Source organism: Trachurus japonicus, chromosome 14, assembly GCF_045865225.1.
Source record: "Trachurus japonicus isolate A0001 chromosome 14, Traja_1.0".
NCBI classification, from domain to species: Eukaryota; Metazoa; Chordata; class Actinopteri; order Carangiformes; family Carangidae; genus Trachurus; species Trachurus japonicus.
In genome coordinates this window covers 30835137-30862426 of record NC_140920.1, presented here as the reverse complement: position 1 = coordinate 30862426, position 27290 = coordinate 30835137, and the positions used below count along the sequence as shown (strand labels likewise).

The 27290-nt window shown below is 42.5% G+C and overlaps 1 protein-coding gene across 1 annotated transcript; it reads left to right on the top strand.

Annotated features, from left to right (window-relative positions):
• On the top strand, positions 1–26989 carry LOC146975036 (transmembrane protease serine 9-like). Its single transcript, XM_085798886.1, has 17 exons — positions 1–55; positions 4598–4929; positions 5564–5700; positions 11057–11310; positions 11723–11868; positions 11953–12205; positions 18209–18364; positions 19715–19771; positions 20409–20429; positions 20525–20687; positions 20946–21208; positions 22280–22425; positions 22512–22812; positions 23317–23485; positions 25958–26220; positions 26437–26567; positions 26648–26989. The coding sequence occupies exons 1-17, from the start codon at positions 1–3 to the stop codon at positions 26987–26989; spliced, it is 3189 nt and encodes a 1062-aa protein (XP_085655012.1).
• Positions 26990–27290: the final 301 nt, after the last annotated feature.

Here is a 27290-nt window from a genome sequence, read left to right as displayed (position 1 = left end):
ATGGCTCTCTACAAAGTGACCTGTGTGGCGACTCTGCTGACTCTCCTGACTCCAGGTAAGGAGCCTCCTCACACCTGAATCGTGTTAGAGATCTGCTGACAGAGATTACCTTTATACTGTATGGAGCTTTAATAGAAAATTTTATTTTTATACTGTATGGTAAGGCAAGGGAATTTTAGTCCAGTAATTTTAGGCCAAAAAAGGGGTCAACGTTGAACAAATTGCAAAAGAAGCAAACTCAACTGATTTTGTATCCTCAACATGTCCTGAGTGAGGGAAAAAAAGCCACGAAGAATCCCATTAGGGGAAAGTTTAGAAAAAGACCAAAATATATCCCATATATACGCCTATTAATTATTTTTCTCACGTGAATAGGGTAAAAATGTTTAACCTTTAGTTAATTACTTACATTAAGACAAACAAAAAATGTATTACAAGTTTTTTGAAATTCTTTGTTAACATGAGTAAATTTGCATACATTTGCATAAACTCCACTGTTTTGACAGCACATGTATAAAGGTGCTGTGGTGGTACCGGCATGAAAATTGGAATGAGTTGACTCCATTGGTCAACCGACAAGAAATCACTTTAAATTTCAAGATGACTGCAATTTTTCAAGACAGCCACATCCTTAGTAGAGCAGGTATGAGCAAACAGTGCATAATCCAATTACGTATGGCTAATTTGCATTCATAGAACACCTGATAGCCTAAATGGGTTCCATTCAGACCTTAATATTAAGTTTTTTAACTGTAATATGTTAACAAGACTGAACAAGACATTTTCACCTGCTATACCCAATGTTTAGATCAGGTGTTGTATGAATGCAAATTAATACGTAATGTCATACCTGCTCTACTAAGGATGTGGCTATCCTGAAAAATTGCAGTCATCTTGAAATTTAAAGTGATTTCTTGTCGGTTGACCGATGGAGTCAACTCATTCCAATTTTCAAGCTGGTACCATCACAGCACCTTTATATATATATATATATATGTGCTGTCAAAACGGTGGAATTTATGCAAATGTATGCAAATTAAACAAAATTAACAATGTTAACAAAGAATTTCAAAAAACTTGTAATACATTTTTTGTTTGTCTTAATGTAAGTAATCAACTCAGTAATTTTCATCAAGATATCTAAAGGTTAAAAATTTTACCCTAAATAAAAATAATTAATAGGCGTATGAATGGGGTATATTTGGGTCTTTTTCGAAACTTTCCCCTAATGGGATTCTTCGGGGCTTTTTTTCCCTCACTCAGGTCATGTTGAGGATACAAAATCAGTTGAGTTTGCTTCTGTTGCAATTTGTTCAACCTTTTTTCATAAAATGACTGGACTAATAGCCCATTTTCACAAACAGTTTGTCTCTTTTGGCTTCACATAGCATCATAACAACATCCCCTGCCCTTAGACCCTGAGGAAAAACACTCAAGAAACCTCCCCCCTGCACCCAGGACGGGCAGACGTGCAATAGATGTTGTATTGCAGACAAGAAAACAGTTTACAACACAGAATATGCAAAACATGGAAACAGACAACAAGAGCTGTGGAGGCAGCTTCTGGTGGGAGGGAGCGCAGGCCGGTTTATGCAGCTTTAATACAAACATCTACCGTTATACAGTATGGAGCTTTAATACAAACATCTACCGTTATACTGTATGGAGCTTTAATACAAACATCTACCTTTATGCTGTATGGAGCTTTAATACAAACATCTACCGTTATACAGTATGGAGCTTTAATACAAACATCTACCGTTATACTGTATGGAGCTTTAATACAAACATCTACCTTTATACAGTATGGAGCTTTAATATAAGAAAACCCTTTTAGAAAGAAATTGGAGAAACCTCTGGGTGAGCAAAAGAGGAGGGACAACTCACCCAGGATGGGCAGACGTGCAATAGCCTACCGTAGATGTTGTAATACAGACAAGAAAAAAGTTTACAACACAGAATATGCAAAACATGGAAACAGACAACAAGAGCTTATGAAGGCAGCTTCTGGTGGGAGGGAGGGCCTCCCTACCTTTATACTGTATGGAGCTCTCATATAAACAGTAATTATCATTTGAAGTTGTCAGTTTGGCCACTGTTGATTTATTGATTGTATTTACACCACTTACAGTTTTGGTTTTTGAAACAGTTTGGTTGGTGTGTGGTGTGTGTGATAGCACTATTGTTTTTTCAAGAGTTTTCTGTTTTCTTCTTTTCAGAGTCTCACTCACAACTTGATGGTAAGTTAAAGTTTTTGTATACACACATACTTTACTTCGACATGTTGTTATTTATAGTTCCATTATTATTAACTATTATTATTCCATTACTCCTCAGTGTGTGGTGTGGCTCCACTCAACACCAGGGTCATTGGAGGACAGGCGGCCCCTGCGGGCAGTTGGCCCTGGCAGGCCAGTCTGCAATTTGTTTCTACCCACTTCTGTGGAGGATCCCTCATCAACAACGAATGGGTGCTGTCGGCTGCTCACTGCATCTCAGAGTGAGCACTGAGGGTAGAGCTGCAATGAAACACAACATGGGGGGGGGTTCTTTATTTAGGCCTCTAACAGTTCAGTGAAAATCTTTAGCAGCAGGTGTTTCCTTCAGGAGCTGGTGGAGACAAAACATTGAGCTATAAATGAGTGACCTGACCACTGAAGACTGATTTCAAAATAAAGGTGCTGCATCAGACTGCTCTTATATTTTCTGAGTGACACCAGAGACGTTCTGTATTGAAGGACTTTGGTGACACTCTCCGAGGAGGTGTTCTGTAACAGGTAGTTTCCTTTCAATATAAATCTGAATTTACTTGGAACACAGTGAAAATTAGACTGTATTTTTTGTGGAGCATATCCTGGGAAAAGTTTATTGATGCTTATGTTCGAGCCGTCAGTCTGGAAAATAAAGCAATGGTGGAACCTGTACCAAAGTGGATTTTAAATAAAAATCCTTCACAAGGTATCTCATGGATCTCTAAAAAGATGTAATAGATCCGTGATGAGGTGGAGGCTTGACTGCAGTGGTTAACCGTTACTTGCAGGTGGGAGCGGGATTTTGAAATCTCGTTAAGTCAGAACCCCCCCCCGAAAAACAGGAGGAAAAAAATGACCACGAAAAACAGAAAAAAAGTCAGAAGAACAGGGAAAAAAATTTGTCAGAAAAACAGAAATAATTGCCCCGAAAAACAAACCAAAAAATAAATTACTCAAGCGAATGCAATACGCTTAAAGACTAGGTAAACCAAATTCAGTATTTTTCTTCTTAACTAGGCCTTAAAGCAGAAGTAAGTGATATTTTTGTGTTAATATAAGTCTTAAATAGTTATATCTTCCGACAGCAATCACTTACATAGAGTGTTTGGACTGAAACACGGGTCTCTCAGTCCCTCTGCTCTGCTCTGAGCCGAAGAGAAAACATTTATCGTATCCTACAGTTTTTATCCAATGAGGAGAGAGAACGGCATGCAGGGCTGTGTGTGCAGCCAAGGGACGCCGTGAATGTGGCGACGTAGGGACGAGGACTGTTATGGTGCGTTCAAGGAAACTCGTATTTTTCCAACCGTGAAGTGGTACCAGTTCGATCTGGTACGAGTTCACCGGTCGGAAGTTACGAGTGGCCGTTATAGTGACTTTCACCGGTAAAACAGGTCGGAAAAACACGAGTGGGTTGCCTGGAACGCTACAAAGTCGTAAGTTGTGACTTGAAGCTGTAATTTACGATTTCAAAAGCCTGCCTGGAACGCAGCATTAGCCAAAACGACCGGACCACTTACTTCTGCTTTAAATGTGTCCCTCAAAACATGTGAAAAGTATTTTTGCCAATTTCCTTGAGGAGCTAGGCCTCAGAGACTGTTCTGTGTTCAGGTTTTGAATGGGCGGGCCTAAGTCGAGGGCCCGTTACATAAACCCGCCCCCTGCTCTGCTCTACGTATAGCTAAATACATTCAGCCAACTGGCTTCCGACTAGGTTTTCCGTCCCACTTGCTCTTCAGTCTAGCTGAAACACGTGAAACAGCCAGCTAAGTTAACTAAACGTAGTTCATGTTCACACACAGGGCCAGAGACCACTACTGTCTTGTTCCTTCATATAACGAGTTTGTATTCACACCGTGATTAACGTCAGTCACCGCGGGGAGAGAGGTTGACTCCCCCGGTCAGACACCGAGGATCCCTCACAACGTTACACACAGCCGCAGCAGGTATTTTGACCATAGTCTCCCTCATTAACACACTGTCTGACCAGACAGCATCCACACAATCAGACACACGGGAGACCAGCCATAAAATCACAGAGGGAAAACACCGTAAAAAAAACAAAACTCCGCCTTGGTCTGGCCACACCAAGCGGACACACAGCTGATCAAACCATTTCTTACCTTCACTCTGGTGTCTAAAACAGGCAGCAGCAGCAGCATCAGTCATCCAGCACCACGTTAATAATCCACCGATATTATTCCCGTTTTGATCGTTACTCGCGGTCTGCCCGTTTCATCAATTTGCATTGTGTGAAAGAAAAAAAAAAGGTTTTTTAGCGGCGGCAGCAGCCGTAGCCTACTCCCGGCTCCACCGTGTTGTTTCCCCCGGTCTCCTCCCACCAGGATCAGGCCCAGGCCCAGGCTCAGCTCAACCATCCACCAGGCCCAGCTGCAGCTCATCCATCCACCAGGCCAGGCTTAGGCCCAGGCCTAGCTGCAGCTCATCCATCCACCAGGCCCAGGCCCAGCTCAACCATCCACCAGGCCCAGCTGCAGCTCATCCATCCACCAGGCCAGGCCTAGGCCCAGGCCTAGCTGCAGCTCATCCATCCACCAGGCCCAGGCCCAGCTCATCCATCCACCAGGCCCAGGCCCTGCCACAGCCCATCTACCAGGCCTGGCTTGGCCTATGCCCTGTAGCAGCTTCAATCACCTGGCCCAGTGGCAACCTTAAGGTACGGTTATCATTCTGCTAACCCTGCTACTGTGAGATTGCTGGAGATTGCCAATGATGCCACGTAAAGGCAAACAAAGAAAGGTGTTGGACATGGGGAAAGAGAGTGGCAATGAGCATGAAAATGGTGTGTCACTGGTAACTGAGGGAGATGTGTCAGTGCTTCTTGACATGGATGCAGTCACAAAGCTGGTTACACAGTTGATGGACCAGCAGAAAACACATTACACAGAATTATTGAAGAATATGACTGACCAAAGTAACAGTTTCATGCAAATGATGATGAAAGCCACTAACGAGCGCCTAGACACCATGACAAGGAATATCCAGGAATTAAAGGACAGTATCCAGTTCACACAAAAAGAAGTAGATGACATCAAAATCAAGGTCAACAAAAACACCAATTACAACTATGATCTGGAGAAAAACCTCAAGGTAGTTTGTGATGGACTAGTTTGTCTTGAAAAGAAAACTGACTACATTGAAAACCAATCTAGGCGAAATAACCTTGTTTTCGAAGGGATTGAGGAGGCAGCTGATGAGACCTGGACTGTCTCCGAGGCAAAAGTCCGTGAGGTGCTCACCAAGGTGCTAAAGTTAAATCCTGAGCACGTAAATTCCATCCCCATCGAGAGAGCCCATCGGACAGGAAGGAAGGACGACAGGAAGGGGAGGAGGCGACCAGTTGTGGTGAAATTCAGGGATTTCAGAGACAGAGAGGGGATCCTCGCGACAGCAAGAGAGAAAAGGAGTATGAAGATGAGGGGCACAGGTATTTATATCAATGAGGACTTCTCAGACTTGGTGAGACAGAGGAGGAGGGAGCAACTTCCCCAGTTAAAGGAGGAAAGGCAAAAAGGAAACATTGCCTATTTTAGGTATGATAAACTTATTGTTCATCCTCCAAGGGAACGACGAGAGAGAGTCGACCGCAACCTCACAGGTAACAACATCAGCCTTCCACTCAACCATCAACCTAGTGTCTCCACCTCAACCCCAAAATCGGTGACTGGGAAAAATAGAAGTAAATGTGCTGAGTAGATGGCTCTGTTCTCTCAGGTATGAGAACTATTTGTTGTTTTTATGATTTTATTTTAACTGTTTATGGACTCTAATATAAGTATCCAAGGAAAAGGCTTATTGATTGCTCATTTAAACATTTGCAGCTTAAGAAACAAGATCCATGAATTAAAGCTTGTGATGATAACCGTGAATTATGTATTATTGTGGTATGTTGAACCACAACACTATGACTTTTTAATCTTCATTTTTTTATTTTTTTTATTTTTGTTTATTTTGATGTTGATCATTATTTTCTAATATGGCTATTAACCTACCAAAAAAAGGGTTGAGAATTGCACATTTAAATATATGCAGTTTAAGAAACAAGGTCATTGAGTTGGGTTTAATTATGACTGAAAACAATATACATGTCATGGCCATTACAGAAACACACTTAAATGAAAATATAGAGGATTCTGAATTGGCTATCCAAGGTTATAATATATTTAGGTTGGATAGGGATGGAAACGGAGGAGGGACAGCATTTTACATTCGAGAACAGATACCTGCCAAGATCAGAAAAGATCTAGGTATGGAGGGTGTCGAAGCTCTATGGCTTCAAGTACAATTACCACATATGAAACCTATACTTACATGCTGCTGCTATAGGCCACCAAGTTCTGGAATTGATTATTTGGATAAGATTTGCACAATGCTACAGAACGTTACTGATTATGATTATGAATTATTTTTTGCAGCAGACATGAATATAGATTGGTTTTCAAGCAATTGTTCTTTGAAACGTAAATTGAGTGAGGCTATTACTGTATACAACCTGTCTCAAATTGTGAACTCACCCACCAGAATCCACATAAATCGTGAGGGTCTGTGTTCATCCACATGTATTGATCATTTTTTAACAAATGTTCCTGATAAATGTTCCAAAGCCATTTCTGTATCTGTGGGTATTAGTGATCATAATTTGATAGCTACAACTTGGAAAGCAAAGGTACCCAAAACAGGGCCTAAGATTATTTATAAAAGAATGTATAAAACATTTTCAGAGGATAAAATTGTTTATGATTTGAAAGTTGCAAATTGGAAATGGGTTTTGGATAGAAGAGACACAGAAGATGCATTATCAACTTTCACAACATTATTTTCAAATATTTGTGATAAACATGCCCCCCAAAAAAGGATCACTGTTAGAAAAATCAAAGCTCCTTGGCTTGATGAGGAGCTGAAAAAGTGTATAAAAGAAAGAGATTTACTGAAGGAGTTGGCTGTTGCAGTTGGTTGTCCTGATGCCTGGCAGAAGTATCGGATTCTTAGGAATAAAATAACAAAAATGAATAGACAAAAGAAAAAACAGTATTATCAAAGTAAAGTAATGGAATGTAAAAATGACAGCAAGAAACTATGGAGAACACTAAATGAAGTTACGGGTAGAGATTCAAAGAATAAAGTTCCCTCATTCATAGAAGCTGAAGGAGTGTTTATAACTAAACCTCTTGATATTGCAAATTATTTTAATAACTTCTTCATTAATAAAGTTAATTCAATTAGAAATCAGATGACTCTTGTTAGTGGTGGGCTTTCAGACTCCATTATAAAAAATAAAATTATGAAGGACAAGGTGTGTGAGTTTAGATTTACGAGGGTGGGAGTAGATGAAGTGGAGAAGTTGTTATCTTCAATTCAAAGTGATAAACCAAGTGGAGTTGATCATTTGGATGGTAGGTTGCTGTGTCTAGCAGCCAAGTTCATTGCTGAGCCTGTTAGTCATATTTTCAATTTATGTCTTGATAATGGTGTTTTCCCACAGATGTGGAAGATTGCAAAGGTCTCCCCAATACTAAAAAACAGTCGAGAGACCTTCACTGGTCCAAATAGCAGGCCTGTGAGTATTCTACCTATATTAAGTAAACTGATGGAGAAAGTAATGTGTAAGCAGATTCAACACTACCTCGAAGTAAATAACATCAACACGGAGTCCCAACATGCATACAGAGCTGGCTATTCCACGAGCACGGCTCTAACATCGATGATTGACAACTGTTTAAAATATATCGATAGGAAGTTAATGGTTGGTGCCGTGCTCCTGGATTTTAGTGCAGCATTTGATATCTTGGACCACAAACTATTAATAAAGAAGCTATCGGCATATAAATTTGAGTTTAGTGCTATTAAGTTAATGGAAAGCTATTTGTGTAACAGGCAACAATGTGTGCAATTTAATGGGTCTATTTCAGACATGGTGACTGTGCAATGTGGTGTCCCCCAGGGGAGTTGCCTTGGCCCATTACTGTATTCAATTTATGTTAATGATTTACCTCATGTACTTACAACAGCAGCCATGGAAATCTATGCCGATGACACTACATTGTATGTCCCAGGAGAAAATGTTGTGTCTGTGAACAAACTACTGCAAGAGGAGGTACTACTAGTATCTAATTGGGTCAGTGAGAATAGACTTAAACTGAATGTTACTAAAACTAAGAGTATAATGTTTGGGTCAAGATATATGTTAAGATCTAATCCGGAACTCCATCTATTTATACAGGGTAATAGTATTGAACAGGTTAGAGAGGCCAAATTATTGGGTGTGATAATTGATGAAACATTTTCTTGGTCGACACATATTAATGGAGTTGTATCTAAAATGAGCAAAACCATTTCAATGATAAGGAGGGCTGCTCATTTTTTGTCAGGTTCAGCAGTTAAACTGGTATTGCAATCTTTAGTATTGTCATGTCTTGACTACTGCCCAATAATATGGTCTAGCGCCTCAAAACAAGACTTACAAAAACTCCAAATCACACAGAATAGAGCAGCACGACTCGCTCTCCGTTGCTCGGGGAGGAGTAGGGTAGAGGTGATGCATCAAACACTGTCTTGGATGACAGTAGAACAAAGATTTGCTTATAGTTTGGTCACATTTTTGTTTAATATTTATCATGTGGGAAAACCTAATAATTTGGTGTTGCAGCTACAAACTACTAACGAAAGGCACGGCTATGCAACAAGGCATGCATTGAGTGCTCATTTCACCCTGCCTCTACCAAGAACTGAGGCACTTAGGAGAACTGTAATGTACAGAGCAGTGACATATTGGAATAGGCTCCCACCAAACATGACCAACATTGAAAATAAATGGAGATTCAAAAAGAAAATAAAAGAGGCCATTATTAGTAAAGAACTTACATTTTTTTAAGTTTTGAAAAGTCAAAGTTGGTTTGTATTTGTAAAATGTTTTTTTTCTCATTATTTTGTTTTATTTTGTTGTTTGTCATTTATCTAATTCTGTAAGTTATTGTATTATGTTTTGATTGTCATATATGAGTGTCTGGACCCCAGGAAGAATAGTCCTTACCAAGGTGAGGACTAATGGGGATCCATAATAAAAACTAAAACTAAAAACTAAAACTAAACCGGGCGGTCTGGACCGGGTCTGGACTCGGTACCAGGTCCAGAGATAATTCACTGTCTCTGCTACTGCTTCTCCTGTCAGGACACTTGAAGCTAAAGCTAAGCTAACGTTAGCTAAAAACTTTATTTATTTATTTTTTCTTTCTTAACACAATGCAAATGGATGAGATGTAAACAGAGCAGCAAGGTGGATTATAACCTGTTGCAGCTGGATGAAGTTGCTGCTGCTGCTGGGACTGTTTTAGACACCAAGAGTTGAGGTAAGAAATATTTCCTGAAGGTTTATCAGCTGTGTCAGTGCTGAGGACTGGGGTGTATGGCGGAGTGTGTTTGAGGCATAGGTTTGAGGTCACTTTCCCGTCTTTAAGACGTGTAGGCTACATGTTTAGGTTGTGTATCAGTGAAGCCCAGCTCTCCTGCCATGGGGCGTGGTTTCTTTGCCTGCAGCGGACACACCCCCACCGTCCCGAAGCAGAGAAAACTGCTCAACTTTTATGCAGAATTTTATATAGGCTACTTAACAACTTTTTTAGTCCTCCAAATTTGGTTAATAATATGTTTTTCTGTGGTATTATAAACTTAAAACACATATTTATTCTTGGTTTACCCGGCCTTTAAGTGCATCTGTAAAAAACAACAAAAAGAAAAAAAAACAGAACAGACGTAAATATGCACTGGTTAAATGCGCCGGTCATGGGTTTTCAAACTCATACATTAAGCATTTTTCTTTTCACTACACCCCTGGGCATTTAGCCTACTTTAACTTAAAGCAGAAGTAGCCTAAGCGATCCGGTCGTTTTGGCTAATGCTGCGTTCCAGGCAGGCTTTTGAAACCGTAAATTACAGCTTCAAGTCACAACTTACGACTTTGTAGCGTTCCAGGCAACCCACTCGTGTTTTTTCCGACCTGTTTTACCTGTGAAAGTCACTATAACGGCCACTCGTAACTTCCGACCCGTGAAGTCGTACCAGATCGAACTGGTACCACTTCACAGGTCGGAAAAACACGAGTTACGGGTTGTCTTGAACGCACCATAACAGTCCTCGTCCCTACGTCACCACATTCACGGCGTCCCTTGGCTGCACACACAGCCCTGCATGCCGTTCTCTCTCCTCATTGGATAAAAACTGTAGGATACGATGTTTTTCTCCTCGGCTCAGAGCAGAGCAGAGTGACTGACAGACCCGTGTTTCAGACCAAACACTCTATGTAAGTGATTGCTGTCGGAAGATATAACTATTTAAGACTTATATTAACACAAATATATCACTTACTTCTGCTTTAAAGCAGAAGTAAGCGATCCGGTCGTTTTGGCTAACTTTCTGTCAGCTGATGGAGTTAGCAGTCCCCGCCCTCGTCCCTACGTCACCACATTCATGCGCATCCCTTGGCTGCACACACAGAGAGGACCGCCCCTTTATGCCGTTCTCTCTCCTCATTGGATAAAGGTTGTAGGATACAAGGAAAGTTTTCTCCTCGGCTTACAGCAGAGCAGAGTGACTGACAGACCCGTGTTTCAGTCCAAACACTCTATATAAGTGATTGCTGTCGGAAGATATAACTATTTAAGACTTATATTAACACAAATATTCCGCTTACTTCTGCTTTAAATAATTGATTAAACACTTAATCGTGTCTTCCAAGGCTCCATACAATCCTTGTGTCTAACTTGCAACAACTCTTCTCATCATTTCAGATCTTCCACACAAAACACGGCTGTGATTCTGGGCTCCAACCCTAACAAGGTTTCTCGTTCGATATCACAGACCATAGTCCATCCTGATTACAATCCAGCAACTCTTGACAACAACATCGCCCTCCTGAGGCTCTCCTCAACGGTCTCTTTCACCGACTTCATCCGGCCCATCTGCCTGGCGGCCTCAGACAGCAACTTCTTTGCAGGCACTGACATGTGGATCACTGGTCTTGACAATACTGGTGAGTCACTAAGTCTATGTTTAGCAGTTGCCTTTGTTGCTTAATTTTTTGCATTTTTTCCCCACCATGTTGAGTCACTGAATATAGCATGAAACTTTAGCACATGGACCCATATATTTATGATTAGCATTAGCTTGTGTGTGAACGACAAAAATAAAATAGTGACTCACCTGTCAAAACACGCCATAATGTCTCTGGTGGTTTCCTCAGGGCATCTTTTAAAATTTCTGAGGAGTTTTAATATTCTCAGGAATATTTGATTTTGTTTCACAAACCTCAGCATGAACAACTTAAACAGCAGAAGATCAATATAACCGTCTTTACTTATATTTATTTTATAGCTTCTGAAGTGATGTGGATGTTGACCCATTTTGTGAGAGAGTGTATTTCACAACAAGTTTAGCCTGAGTCTGTGTCTCTTTAGATCCAGATTCTTCACCAGAGAAGCTGATGGAGGTGCAGGTGCCAGTTGTGGGGAACAGACAGTGTAACCGTAACTACGGAGTGGGCAAGATCACAGAGAACATGATATGTGCCGGGTTAAGTGACGGAGGGAAGGGCGCCTGCTATGTAATTATTTTTGTTTTACAGTGTTTTTCTCAGATTTAAGTTCATGCAAAGATTCCCAGCTCCTAAATGTTCCTCTCGTCTCAGGGCGACACTGGCGGGCCGATGATGAGTAAGCAGAACGGCCGCTGGATCCAAGCAGGAGTGAATTTTGTAGCCACTTGTGGTCTGCCTAATTTCCCAGGAGTCTATACCAGAGTGTCTCGCTATCAGAGCTGGATCAACAGCACAATCACCACCAACCAGCCGGGCTTCATCACCTTCACACCCACCAGCGGGGCCGCATTTACCCATTCCCCATCCCTCTTCTTCTCCTACCACCTCCTTATCCTCCTCATGTGTCTCCTCCTTTTCTCATAGAAACTTCTGAATCTTTCTGTAAATTGTGTTTTACATGATGTGAGTGGCACAAATGAATGTAAACACCCATTATCTGACATTGTGAGAAAGTTGATAGTCTACAGCTGTGGATTTTAAAGATTACATGTGGTTTCTAGGTAAAAGTATTAGTAGATGTTTGAAAAAGTTCAATCATTTTTCCTCTGTAATTTTCTATGGGACTGCCGCGGTATCGCCCAAGGACAACCTGAGTCCTCCCACTCCTTTTATATAACTTATAAGACTTTGATCCTCTTGAGAAATATGTGACTCTCCCTGCTTTCTGTTTGCTCACTTTACCTTCTCCTGCTCAGTGCGGCCTCATTCAGAAAAACAAACAAGTTACGTAATAGTGAAGTCGCCAGCACTATCAATGGAAAAAACAAACAGATGAACAATGTTGCCTTAGTCATCTCTGCAGGATGGTTATTTTCACTCCTGTGTCCACCACATAAATAATAAATTAATGGAAAATTCAGTTTTTTACTGTAGTTTTTGGTTCAGATTTATTTTTCTAACATTGGGCGACAGTCAATGTGCCGACATTTTTCTCATGAACTGTTTACTGTTTTTCTCAATTGCTAAAACACTAAACCCTGTTGTCTGAACCAAATTCTCAGTTGCCTGAACCCACTGATTGAATCCGTCACTCTTTTGGCAAAACCATCAGCACTTTTCACCTGTTTAGACACATCTTACCAACACATTTTCATTGTGATGCACCTGTGTTGCATAATGCTGAGCACAGGTGGCAAAAGTCAAACACAAGTTTCACCAGTTGAACACAACAACTCAAAATTGATAACATTTGTGTCCAATGATGTGAGGGCACATGTAAGCCAGTTCAGGATGAAGTCTTGTGTCCTGACCCAGTACAGAGAAATGATGCTGTGGCTGAGTTGTGCACTTCTCATTTCTATATTTTTGTACTTTATTTTTACGTAGGCTTACTGTATACAAGTGCTAAATGCACAAGATTTCTGTTTGTCTTTGTACTGTACAAGTGCTACGTGTAAATGCACAAGATTTCTGTTTTTTGTACTCCTTTTTTTTCCACTATGTAGCCTATAAGTGCTAAATGCACAGGTTTTTTGTTTTGCAAGAGGAGAAGATGAGAGATGACAGGGTGAAGGAAGAAAGGATGAGGGAGGGAGGGATGAACTGGGAAGAAAAAAGAAGAAGGAAGGAAAAGGGGATGAAATGGATGTGGAGAGGGAAGGAGGAGGGTGAAAGAAAGGGAAGGAGAGAAGTTCTACAGTGTAAATGCACAGGTTTTCTGTTTTGCAACATGCATTTAGCCCACAGTGAACGATAAACATTTATTTCTACAGCTTCATATTTTTCTATGTAGTGTTTAGTGGCTGCTCAGTAGTGTTTTTAATTTTGATTGACTCGGGGCACGGTTTGTTCTGTTAGCTCTGTGCTAACGGCTAGGCTACTGTTAGCTCTGTGCTAACGGCTAGGCTACTGTTAGCTCTGTGAGTGGAACTCCGGACCGGCGCGGCTCCACTCGGCTCGGTCTGGATTTATTTTCGGCCTGAACCAGCGCATCAGGTGGCGCTGGTCCGGCCGCCAGCCCGGCTCGTTGAGAACTGTAATCTGTAACAATCACTTCCCCTGCGTCTCCAGTAGCAGTAGGCTAACAACAGTTTATTATAAAACTCATCAGTCGTGTTTGTTTGTGTTGTTCCCGTTTCACTCGCGTTCCTGTTCTGTTTACCGTTGCCATGCCAACGCATGCCGCAGGGAGGGAGGGGGCTCGTGGAGATGCGGCAGGAGGGAGAGGTGGGTGGGACCAGAGCTCTGGGTGGGACTTGTGAGGGAGGTGGAGCTGTTGATTTTCAAATGTTTGTGCTGTGCTGAGTGAAATTCCAGATCGGTAATGGGTCGTTCAGACCAAAAGCGTCAAAAGCGTCAAAAGACGCTCTTGACGCTTTTCCGCGACGCTGGTGGTCTGAACACCCTGGCGTTTTGACGCGCGTCAAAGAAGTTGACGTCGGTTGTGGTTGGTCATCCATTTAAAGGGGCCGCGACATCTACACTCTGATTGGTTGCCGCTGCTCCGCATCATCGCTCATTAGCATAAAGTTCAGGAGATTTCAACTTTCTCCTGATGCTCTCGCCGCCAAAACGCGACGCCAACGCCTTTGACGCTCTTCAACGCTCCTCGACGCTGGTTCTCATTGAAAATGAATGACTTCCGGCCACCGCGACGCTCTCGACGCTTTCGGTCTGAACGTACAGTAAGTATTGCTTTAATCGTAATTAACGCGTTAAAGTCCCGGCCCTAGTAGAGATATGTGAGTCAATATCACTATAAGGTGCCTTTGAGACTTCCCTATTTCCAAAAAAAAAAGCTGAGATTTTCCATGTAACTTCATATTAATTGTATTAAGTAGATGTTATGCTATTAGAAATGCATGATGGTCAAGCTCCCACACTTTTTAGAAATAAACTGAAAGCAAACAAAGTATATGCAAACACCGAAATATGTCCACCCTGTCATGGACACATTCAAAGTAGAATAAATACATTGTAATTACATATAAAATATACATTTTTAGAAAGCTTTTTAGTCCCTTTCTCAACACTATATTTTAGTTAATGGGAAAAGTATTTGGATATTAATGAAATTAAACTCTTTGTTTCTCTATAAAATCTGCGAGAATTGCACTTTCTTTTCTAAATAAAATCTAACAGCAATGATATCTGGTCAAACTTTCAAACTATTCTATTTGGCCCTCTTTTGTTTATAACAGAATCACACAAAAGGTTTCAATAACTTGTGAAAATAATTTTTTTATTTTAATAAAACATGAAAATGACGGGGTGGACAATGACAGGGTGGACATTGGGCATGACAGGGTGGACACTCATAAATGCAATAAATCTAAAAGAAATTATGTTTAAAAAAATGTCAGAGGTCTTTTTCCCATATAGGGGGAAACCAGTTGAACAATTGAATCTTCTTATATTCCTCAGTTTTAATTTTCTCTTTTGCGAGGTGTTTTTTTCAGTTTCCTCCTTCGAATGCTTTCCCCTTGACACCGTTGCCTGAAACACAATTTGTAATAATATCACCAAAAAAGTCCATATTGTCCACTCTTACTATGTACAGTACAGCATGTACTGTTATAAAATATATAGTAGTGTGTAACATTATCAGCATAAGGCCAAAATTATGCACATGTCCTTCCTGTCATGAACCATGTCCACCCTGTCATGGGAGGTTTACAGTACTGTACTGACAGGGTGGACAGTGACAGGGTGGACATTTTAAGCTAATTTTAGTATTAAATGAGCACATGGTGGACCTTCAGTTAGCAACATGATGCAGTTAACAAGCTGACTGTGTACTTTTTAACAAATATGTTTCAAATTTTTGAAGGGTATTAATTGATATTTCACTATGACAGAGTGGACATGTTAAGCTTGACAACATCCAACTACACACACAATACGAGAACAAATACGAAATATATGTGTAAACACTTACTTTGCAACTAGCCACTGTGTCAGGCTCCATTGAAGAAAGACAAAATGATGGTAGTAATGTCACTGAAAACATCATAGGGTTTCTTAAAGGGGCAGTTACCCCAAAATGACAGGGTGGACAGCGATTTCAGGGACACACACAAAATGTTCAATATAATTATGAAAATAGAATATACATGATCAAAATTACTGTTTTTCTCAAATAGGCTGTTGTGGACAATAAAACCATGTAAAAAAAGTTTTGATTTAGTATCATGTAAGCACTTATTACACACGCTGTAGTTAGCAGAGCACTGTGTGGGACATGCCAAAATCACGTACATCCAATGCAAGAAAACGGTATAAAATAAAGGGAACATATTTTAAGTGAATTATAATTATACCAATATGTGAGTAAATGTTTGGCCATTTATTATAAGACCTCAGAGTTTCATTATTCTGCTACATTTTCATGATGACTGAGTGATTCTGATGAGGACACCAAAGGCACTCCATAGTGATATTGACTCATGTGACTCTCCCTGCTTTCTGTTTGCTCACTATCACCTTCTCCTGCTCAGTGCGGCCTCATTCAGAAAAACAAACAAGATAATAGTAAAGTCGCCAGCACTATCAATGGAAAAAACAAACAGATGAACAATGTTGTCTTAGTCATCTCTGCAGGATGCATATTTTAACTTCATAAATAATAAATTAATGGAAAATTCAGTCTTTCTGTGTAGTTTTTGGTTTAGATTTATTTTTCTAATGTTAGGCGACAGTCAATGTGCCGACATTTAAATTTTTTCTCATCAACTGTTGAAGCTACCTAATGTATTTTGTTGCAGATTAAGTCCTCTGTCTAAAAGCTGTGACCCGCTTCACTCAGGACTCAGTCATATCAACAGATTTGCTCTATTTACAATTTGTGAACAGGTTTGAAAACTGTAACTGAACTAAAGCTGCTCTTTGTCTGTGATTTGTGTGTATGTGTACCAGACTTTATACCTCGCTGCTGTCAACCTGAGACACCGAACTACATTTATTAAGACTCAGTTATGCCTCTTATTACAAGATGGCGGCACACACAAGTGCAGCTACAAATGCATTTTTAACTTGCTTAACTAAACTGAGGAAACCCATGGAGATATGGAATAAAAATATAAAACTACATAGGCTAAGAACATAAAAATAGATAAATAAATTAAATAAAATGATGAATAATAAAATAGATAAAATAAACTCTGTAATAACAAAAGCTAAATTATGAATTGACTAAGAAAATAAGACATTAGTTAAAAGCCAAATTAAATAGGTGGGTCTTAAAGCAGAAGTAAGCGATCCGGTCGTTTTGGCTAATGCTGCGTTCCAGGCAGGCTTTTGAAACCGTAAATTAGAGCTTCAAGTCACAACTTACGACTTTGTAGCGTTCCAGGCAACCCACTCGTGTTTTTCCGACCTGTTTTACCTGTGAAAGTCACTATAACGGCAACTCGTAACACGAGTTACGAGTTGCCTTGAACGCACCATAACAGTCCTTGTCCCTGCGTCACCACATTCACGCGCATCCCTTGGCTGCACACACAGCCCTGCATGCTGTTCTCTCTCCTCATTGGATAAAAATTGTAGGATACGAGAAAAGTTTTCTCCTCGGCTCAGAGCAGAGCAGAGGGACTGACAGACCCGTGTTTCGGTCCAAACACTCTATTGATTGCTGTCAGAAGATATAACTATTTAAGACTTATATTAAATCTGTTTGTGGTGGCTTTAATTGTCCTGTATCTCCTGCCAGAGGGGAGTAGTTCAAACCGACAGTGGCCAGGGTGTGTTGTGTCTTTGAAGATTTTCTTTGCCTTTGTGAGGCATCGGGAGCTATACAGTTCATTCAGAGTGGGGAGAGTGCAGCCGACGATCTTCTGGGCAGTGGTTATGACCCGCTGAAGCGCCACCTTCTCTGCTACTGTGCAGCCGGCATACCACACACACAGACAGTATGTTAGCAAGCTTTCAATGCAGCAGTGGCAGAAGGCCAACAATAGCTTCTGGGAGAGGCAGTTCTTCCTGAGGAGTCTGAGGAAGTAGAGTCTCTGCTGTGACCTCCTCACCAGTTCTGTGGTGTTGTCGCTCCAGGTCAAGTTATCTGTGATCTGAACTCCCAGGAGCTTGAATGTTGTTGCCCTCTCCACACAGACCCCATTTATGTAGAGTGGATGAATGTCCGTTTTGTTCTTCCTGAAGTCAACGATCAGCTCCTTGGTCTTGGTGGTGTTGAGGACCAGATTGTTGTCCCTGCACCACACCCACAGCCGCTCTACCTCATCCCTGTAGGCCGACTCATCTCCCCCAGAGAGAGATGGCAGTGGAACTATGACAGAGGACTTCAGACAGAGGGGGACAATGGACCGAGCCAGTGACTGGTTGAAGATTTTGGTGAAAACCCCTGCCAGCTGATCAGCACAGTCCTTCAGTACCCTTCCCGTCACGCCATCAGGTCCTGCAGCCTTCTTTGGGTTCACTGTCCTCAGTGCTGGCCTCACCTCACACTCCTCCATGGTGAGAGTGTGTGTGTCACTGATGGGCAGGTGTGGTGTCGCTGTCACTGAGTCCACCTCAAAGCAGGCAAAGAAGAGGTTTAACTCCTCTGCCAGTGAGACGTCACCCTCGGCAGCTGAGAGGTTGCTGGGCTTGTAGCTGGTGATGCTCTGGACCCCCTGCCATACCTGCCTGGTGTTGTTGCTGCTCAGATGATCCTCAATCCTCCTCCTGTGAGCTGCCTTCGCCTCCCGGATGCCTCTCTTCAGGTTGGCTTGGGCAACGCTGTATTGTGTCCCGTCACCAGACCTGAAGGCGATGTTCCTCTCCTTCAGCAGGTTCTGTACCTCCCTTGTCATCCAGGGCTTCTGGTTGGGATAGATCCGTACACACTTATCAACAGTGACAGTATCCATACAGAACTTGATGTAGCTCAGGACTGCTGATGTGTCGTCCAGGTCGTATTGTTCAAAAATGTCCCAATTTGTTCTCTGGAAGCAGTCCTGAAGCTGGTGGGAAGCACCTTCAGTCCATGTTTTAACAGTCTTTGTAACAGTAGGGGCACTTTTCCTGAGGGGGGTATATGCTGGGATTACAAGCAGGAATGTGTGGTCAGACTGGCCAAGGTGAGCTAGTGACTTAGCCCTATAGGCGTGTGTGATGTTAGTGTACACTTTGTCCAGTGTCTTTGCTCCCCGTGTTGCACACTTTATGTGCTGATGGAATTTGGGGAGCACTGCTTTCAAATCAAATCAGTGTGGCAAGGTGAAGAGGGCCCGGGCGGGGATTGAACCCACACCTCCCGGGTCAGAGTCATGCGCGCTTGCCAGTCACTGTGACATCCCTTTGGCCAAGTAGCCAGGGCGCATGATCAATTGGAGGCATAGTGACAGGAACCTCAACTGTCACATCAGCATGGTTGAAATCTCCAGCTATGATGTTTACAGCTTCAGGATAAGTGCTCTGTTGACCCGCTGATAGCATCATACAAGTGACCTGTGGCTGCCCTGGTGTTAGCATCAGGTGGTATGTACACAGCAGTTAACAGAATGACAGTAATCTCCCGTGGGAGATAAATGGGCCTTTCTCACATTCTCTGTTGTAAATTGTTTTCTTGTCTGTAACAACATCTATTGCACGTCTGTCCGTCCTGGGTGAGGGATCCCTCCTCTGTTGCTCACCCTGAGGTTTCTCCAATTTTTCCCGGTTAAAAGGGTTTCCTCAGTCAATGTGAGGGTCTAAGGGCAGAGAGAGGATGTTGCTATGATGCCATGTGAAGCCCTTTGAGACAAACTGTTTGTAAAAACGCACTATACAAATAAAATTGACTTGCCTTGCCTACTGCTATGTTTGTGATCATGTTTGGGCGTGTCACGTTTGGGCGTGTCTCGGACAGGTAACGTGTCTAATTAGGGGGTGGGAGTCTGTTTAATACCAGCGCAGATAGGAACAAACTGACTTTCAGTTATGGCTCTCTACAAAGTGACCTGTGTGGCGACTCTGCTGACTCTCCTGACTCCAGGTAAGGAGCCTCCTCACACCTGAATCGTGTTAGAGATCTGCTGACAGAGATTACCTTTATACTGTATGGAGCTTTAATAGAAACATCTACTTCCTACTGTATGGCAAGGCAAGGCAATTTTATTTGTATAGCCCATTTTTACAAACAGTTTGTCTCAAGGGGCTTTACATAGCATCATAACAGCATCCTCTGCCCTTAGACCCTGAGGAAAAACTCCCAAGAAAACCCTTGAAAAAATGAGCAAAAGAGGAGGGATGCCTCACCCAGGGCGGGCAGACGTGCAGTAGATGTTGTATTACAGACAAGAAAAAAGTTTACAACTATGAATATGCAATGGTGGGAGGGAGGCAGGGAGAGCAGGCTGGCTTAATGGGAATAGTGGATGGCAGACTGGTTCCTGGGAAGGGAGGGTAGACCGGTTTATGCAGTTTAAATACAAACATCTACCTTTACCGTATGGAGCTTTAATACAAACAGTAATCATCATTGAAGTTGTCAGTTTAGCCTCAAAACTGTTGATTTATTAATTGTATTTACACCACTTACAGTTTGGGTTTTTGAAACAGTTTGGTTTGGTGTGTGGTGTGTGTGATATCAATATTGTTTTTTCAAGAGTTTTCTGTTTTCTTCTTTTCAGAGTCTCACTCACAACTTGATGGTAAGTTAAAGTTTGTGTATACACACACATACTTTACTTCGACATCGTGAACATGTTTGTTTTGGTAGTTCCATTATTATTATGTCTCTCCTCAGTCTGTGGTGTGGCTCCACTCAACACCAGGATTGTTGGAGGACAGGCGGCCACTGAGGGCAGTTGGCCCTGGCAGGCCAGTCTGCAGCGTTCGTCTTCCCACTTCTGTGGAGGATCCCTCATCAACAACCAATGGGTGCTGTCGGCTGCTCACTGCTTCTCAAGGTGAGCACTGAGGGTAGAGCTGCAATGAAACACAACCTGTCTCCCACTGGAGATTCACAGGATAAATCAGGGAAGTGGAATTAAGACTTGTATCCCCTTCAACCATTAACAAAGCCTGTGGCCAAACTGTGTCATCTTTTACATTTCTTGAATATAGCTACTGTGAGAAAACATTGTTTCACTTCTTGAGCATGTCTTCCTAAGCTCCATACAATATTTGTGTCTACTAACATGCAACAACTCTTCTTATCACCTCAGAATACGAAACCCGACTGTGATTCTGGGACGCCAAAGTCAAGAGGGCTCCAATCCCAACGAGGTTTCTCGTTCAGTGTCACAGACCGTTGTCCATCCTGATTACAATCCAACAACTGCTGACAACGACATCGCCCTCCTGAGGCTCTCCTCAGCGGTCACTTTCACCGACTTCATCCGGCCCATCTGCCTGGCGGCCTCGGACAGCAACTTCTTTGCAGGCACTGACTCATGGATCACTGGTTGGGGCACCATTGGATCTGGTGGTGAGTCACTGTGGCTGCTAGTAGTTGCCTTTGTTGCTTCAGCTCTCCTTTTTTTTTTTGTTGAATTAGCGCCACCATGTGTTGAGTCACAGAATAGCATGAAACTTTCAGCATATGCACCCATAGATTTGTTTATGATTAGCAGCATCTTATTAAATGGTGACTCACCTGTCAAAACACTCCTCCATAGTGTCACTAGTGGTTTCCTCAGGGCATCTTTAAAATCAAAGAGGTTTGTTTATCTACGGAGTTTTAATGTTCCCAGGAATATTTGTTGATTTCATTTCACAAACCTCAGGACAAACAGCTTATAGGCATTTAGGCAAATTGTCCCATTGCCATAATCCCTATAGTCATAGCAGTAGATTCGTTACCTTTAATTGTCGGTGCAAGCTATTTTTAGAATGGTGGAGCAGAGCCGCGAGCTGCTCAGAGCTACACTACGGAGGCTTATGGGTTTCCCCTCATCAAACTCATCAAATACACAATCCAACAACTCCAAAACGCTCTGGTGGACAAGTTGTGAGCTGCACATTCACCACGCTATGAGATAATAACAGAACGTTACGTGATGGAAATACAGAGACTGCTTGCTGGAAAACTGTCCCTGAAGGCAACGCACATCAGCGGTTTTGCATGAATTTACCTCTAAAACAACTCTGTCTGGTAACGTCCTGTTATTATCTCATAGTGTGATGAATGTGCAGGTCACAACTTGTCCACCAGAGCGTTTTGGAGTTTCTGGATTGTGTATTTGATGAGTTTGATGAGGGAAACCGATAAATGCCACATAGCATAGCTCTCAGCAGCTTGCGACTCTGCTCCGCCATTCTAAAAATAGCTTGCACCGACAAATAAAGGTAACGAACCTACTGCTATGACTATAGGGATTATGGCAATGGGCCGATTTGACAAAATGTTGAACTATCCCTTTAAACAGCAGAAGATCAAAGTTTTATATTCTATATTTACTTGTATCTAAAGTTTCTTGCTAGTTTCTGATGTGGATGTTGACCCATTTTGTGAGAGTGTGTGTCACAACAAGTTTAACCTGAGTCTGTGTCTCCTTAGTGCCACTTCCGTCACCACAGAACCTGATGGAGGTGCAGGTGCCAGTTGTGGGGAACAGACAGTGTAACTGTAACTACGGAGCGGGCAGGATCACAGGGAACATGATATGTGCCGGGTTAAGTGAAGGAGGGAAGGACTCCTGCCAGGTGATCATTTTACTATCAGTGTTTATCTCAGATATTACTTCATGTAGCTATAGATTCCCAGCTCCTAAATGTTCCTCTCGTCTCAGGGCGACTCTGGCGGGCCGATGGTGAGTAAGCAGAACGGCCGCTGGGTCCAAGCGGGAATCGTGAGTTTTGGAATTGGTTGTGCAGAGCCTAATATCCCAGGAGTCTACGCCAGAGTGTCTCGCTATCAGAGCTGGATCAACAGCCAAATCACCAGCAACAAGCCGGGCTTCATCACCTTCACATCCACTGGGACTGACAGTGACCAGAGTGTCACCTGTCCAGGCCTGCCGGCACCTACAACCCTAGTACCTCCAGTAACCACAGTACCTCCAGTAACCATAGCCCCTCCAGAAGACACAAGTGAGTGTCCAGACTTTGTAAAAACTGACATTCAGTTTTCATTAAGTCAAAATCTAAATTCATTCTTTTGCAGATTTTAATTCTCATTTTATATAATTCTAGCTCCACTTGTTTCTAAAGGTCAAAGAAGCTGTTTCTGTTGAAAATGTGGCTCTTTTACACAGGCTAACAATAGCATAGTATCTTCAAAATTCATCCTTTACACACCAAAAGCTGTCTACAGAGGTGGAGTGACCCTCATGTTTTGTGAGAAGACGTAGGTTAACTCTTTTGTTTTATAGTTGTAACAATGGCTGCCAAGACTATAGCGTTTAGCCTAATGCTAACTCTGTTAGCTGCTTTCAACTAAACTCTTGGCAATTTTGAAATTAAAGCAATTCAACTGTTAGATTAATTGGGGATTAGTTTTGCTTTTAATCCATTCTATAAACCACAATGGTTTACAATGCTGCAGTGGTTGGGCAGGAGAAGTGTTGCTCAGTGTGTTTTCATGTCTCTCCGCAGTGTGTGGTATTGCTCCACTCAACACCAGGATTGTTGGAGGACAGGCGGCCCCTGAGGGCAGCTGGCCCTGGCAGGCCAGTGTGCGATTCAAATATATTTCTACCCACTTCTGTGGAGGATCCCTCATCAACAACGAATGGGTGCTGACGGCTGCTCGCTGCGTCTCAGAGTGAGCACTGAGGGTAGAGCTGCAATGAAACACAACATGGGTGGAGGGGTTCTTTATTTGGCCTCATGCATTGGTTAAAAAAATCTGTTTAGTTCCATGGGCCATTTTCAACTCATGACTCATACATTAAGCATTTTTCTTTTCACTACACACCTGTCCATTTACTATAACTTGAATAATTAATTAGACACTAAGGGCTCTATAGTTTCGTAAACCAGGCGCAGTCTAGGCGCAACACAGCACCAACGGGCAGGGGCGTCTCTAGGATTTTGACACATCCGGGGCTTAGCCCGGAAGAGTGACACATGCAATATATGCGCGCGCGAAATTTTTAGGCATAGAGACATTCTCCATCATTGGTGAAAAAGGTGAAAACGATGCAATCCACAGATCATCAAATGAATGACCCATTTTGAATTTAGTTCTATGTACTGACATTAGCTAGCTACGTAACAACACATTGTGTTTCCATTTAACACATTAGCAGCTACAGTAAAAGAGGCAGGCTGTGCGGGATCCCTGTCTGCTAACTAGCTGCTATCATGCATGAAAAAGAAAATAAACAAGATGGTTCGATGTTATAGCACATTAACTTCAGCAACTTTCCCCTCTAGAAGAAGCCCAAACTTAGTTATTTCTAGGTACACAATTCTCACACCCTACAATTGCATTTACAGATGCCAATAATTACAGATTGCTTTTTTTCTCATGTAATATCAACCAGAGCAATATCAACTAGCTGCTAGCTAGCTAACGTTAGCTACTACCCTCTTGTAGTTCCAGCTGCAACACTCTTTTCGAAATTATACATTTTTACATAATTTCTATTCCCATTACCTTTTTGATTGCTGACCACCTTTGGGGGAAAACATGGAAATCTTTTTTGTGGCATCTTGATACACCTTAGCTGCTACTAGCTACCAAAAGACAGCTGCAGCTTGCTGTTGTCAAACCTGCCTGCTGTCAGGTATTTGTTGTCAAGTTAAATGCGCCGCTGTTTTGGGTGAATGACGTCAAGTGCGACCTGGAGGTGTTAACCACTTGTGTGCCAAAGCCAAAGTAGTGGCTTTTAAAAATATAATTAATTGTTACTCAAACCTGTCCAAAAACACTGTTTTATCGAAGCATCAACATAAGATAACCGTAGTTTGAGGATGTGATCTTAAAAAAAAAAAAAAAAATTTTTTTTTTTTTTTTTTGAAAATTAATATTCGGGGCTAATTAAAAAACATCCGGGGCTTTAGCCCCGAATGTTTTAGCCTAGGGACGCCACTGCCAACGGGGTGTGTCCAGGAGCACTTTATAAGTTTGGTGCACGGTGCAGCCCGACGCAGGCACTCCTCCCGTCCCTCCTACCAGCGCAAATGGCAAAGAGGGAGGGGAGGTCCAAGCTCACAGTGGCCGAACACGAAGAGACCTCCACGGACTGAGCAGAAGTCTGGGAGGCATGATCTGATATCACCAAGTAACTAACAGCCCAGGATCTAACCCTAACCCTAACCAGTTGGTTATAACAACGCTCCTGGGCTGTTAATTACTTGGTGATATCAGATCATCCGTCTGGGAGGAGGTTATTGTTAATCAAGATTTGCCCTGCATTGTCCATGTGTGAAAAAACAAACAGAAAAACTACACACCCTTTTCCCACTAATAAAGACGCTAGTATCCTATATTTAAACCCCTGTAACAAAGATGAGTAGTGTGCACAGATCAACATAAACAAATAGTAACAGGGATGAAACCAGAAGCAGCTGTGCGTAAAGCACGCATTGCAGAGCGTCTCTCTCTCTCTCTCTCTTTTCCGGAGATAAGCAATGCCGAATATACTTGTATATTCACTCTCTGATGCCGAGGCTGTTTGTGGTTGGCTGAGCGAGATGTGAACTTGTGTTTGCACATTTTAATCTGTGTTAAATCAGTCAGGTTGAGTTCCATTACGCGTGCCAACCACCTTTGATCTGACATCAGATGTGACGGGACAATCGATATAGATATATAGATATAGATGTATGTGCTGATTAAGATCGTTGCATTGAATAGTGGTTGTTGTGATTATTTATTGAAGTAAAATGTGCCTGAAGCTGTGGAAACCTTCCTGTGAGGTCTTGGTGACGCGTGCGCACTCACAAACTACCGCTGCACTGCCTTGCGCAGAGAGTAGGCTAGACCTGGTTTGAGTTGGGGAGCTTTCAGCGCACCGTTGGCGCGGCTTTTTGGCGTGAAACTGTCACTGCGCCAAGCTGAATGTGACACCTTCCCTCGCTGCGCCGCCACACCCATCTCTGCGCACCTCTGTCTACCAAACTGCAAACTGACCCTGCGCCGCGCTGGACGAAACTTGCACCACGCAGGCCGCGCCACCCTGCGCCACCTTGCACTGCGCCAAGAAACTAGAGCCCTTAATCTTGTCTTCCTAGGCTTCATACAATCCTTGTGTCTACTAACATGCAACAACTCTTCTCATCACCTCAGCTCACCACAGACTGTGATTCTGGGACGCCAACGTGAAGAGGGCTCCAACCCCAACGAGGTTTCTCTTTCAGTGTCACAGACCGTTGTCCATCCTGATTACGATCCAACAACTAGGGACAACGACATCGCCCTCCTAAAGCTCTCCTCAACGGTCACTTTCACCGACTTCATCCGGCCCATCTGCCTGGCGGCGTTGGACAGCACCTTCTTTGCAGGCACTGACATGTGGATCACTGGTCTTGGGTATACTGGTGAGTCACAAAGTCTATGTTTGGCAGTTGCCTTTGTTGCTTAATTTTTTGTATTTTTTCCCACTATGTGTTGAGTCACAGAATAGCATGAAACAATTTTTCTCATCGGCTTTCAGATCGTACTTGTATCTATTGCATAGCTTCTGAAGTGATGTGGTGGATGTTGATCCATTTTGTTAGAGAGTGTATTTCACCACATTTATTTAATATGAGTCTGTGTCTCTTTAGATCAGATTACTCCACAGAAGCTGGTGGATGTGCAGGTGCCAGTTGTGGGGAACAAACAGTGTAACTGTAAACATGGAGAGGGCAAGATCACAGAGAACATGATATGTGACGGAGGGAAGGGCGCCTGCATTGTAATTATTTTATTTTACAGTGTTTTTCTCAGATTTTACTTCATGCAAAGATTCCCAGCTAAATGTTCCTCTCGTCTCAGGGCGACACTGGCGGGCCGATGATGAGTAAGCAGAACGGCCGCTGGATCCAGGCAGGAGTGAATTCTGTGTACACTTGTGGTCTGTTGAAATCCCCCAACGTCTATGCCAGAGTGTCTCACTATCAGAGCTGGATCAACAGCATCATCACCACCAACAAGCCGGGCTTCGTCACCTTCACATCCACTGGGACTGACACTGACCAGAGTGTCACCTGTGGAGGCCCCACCATCACAGCTGCCCCCACCTTGACCACCAATGGGGCCGCACTTACCCATTCCTCATCCCTCTTCTTCTCCTACCACCTCCTTATCCTCCTCATGTGTCTCCTCCTCTTCTCATAGAAACATCTGAATCTTTCTGTCAATTGTGTTTTACATGATGTGATCGGCACAAATGAATGTAAACACCCATTATCTGACATTGTGAGAAAGTTGATAGTCTACAGCTGTGGATTTTAAAGATTACATGTGGTTTCTAGGTAAAAGTATGTTTAGTAGATGAGATTTAGTAGATCATTTTTCCTCTGTAATTTTCTATGGGACTGCCGGGGTGAACCGAGATCGCCCAAGGACAACCTGAGTCCTCCCACTCCTTTTATATAACTTATAAGACTTTAATCCTCTTGATTCACTGTGTAGAAAT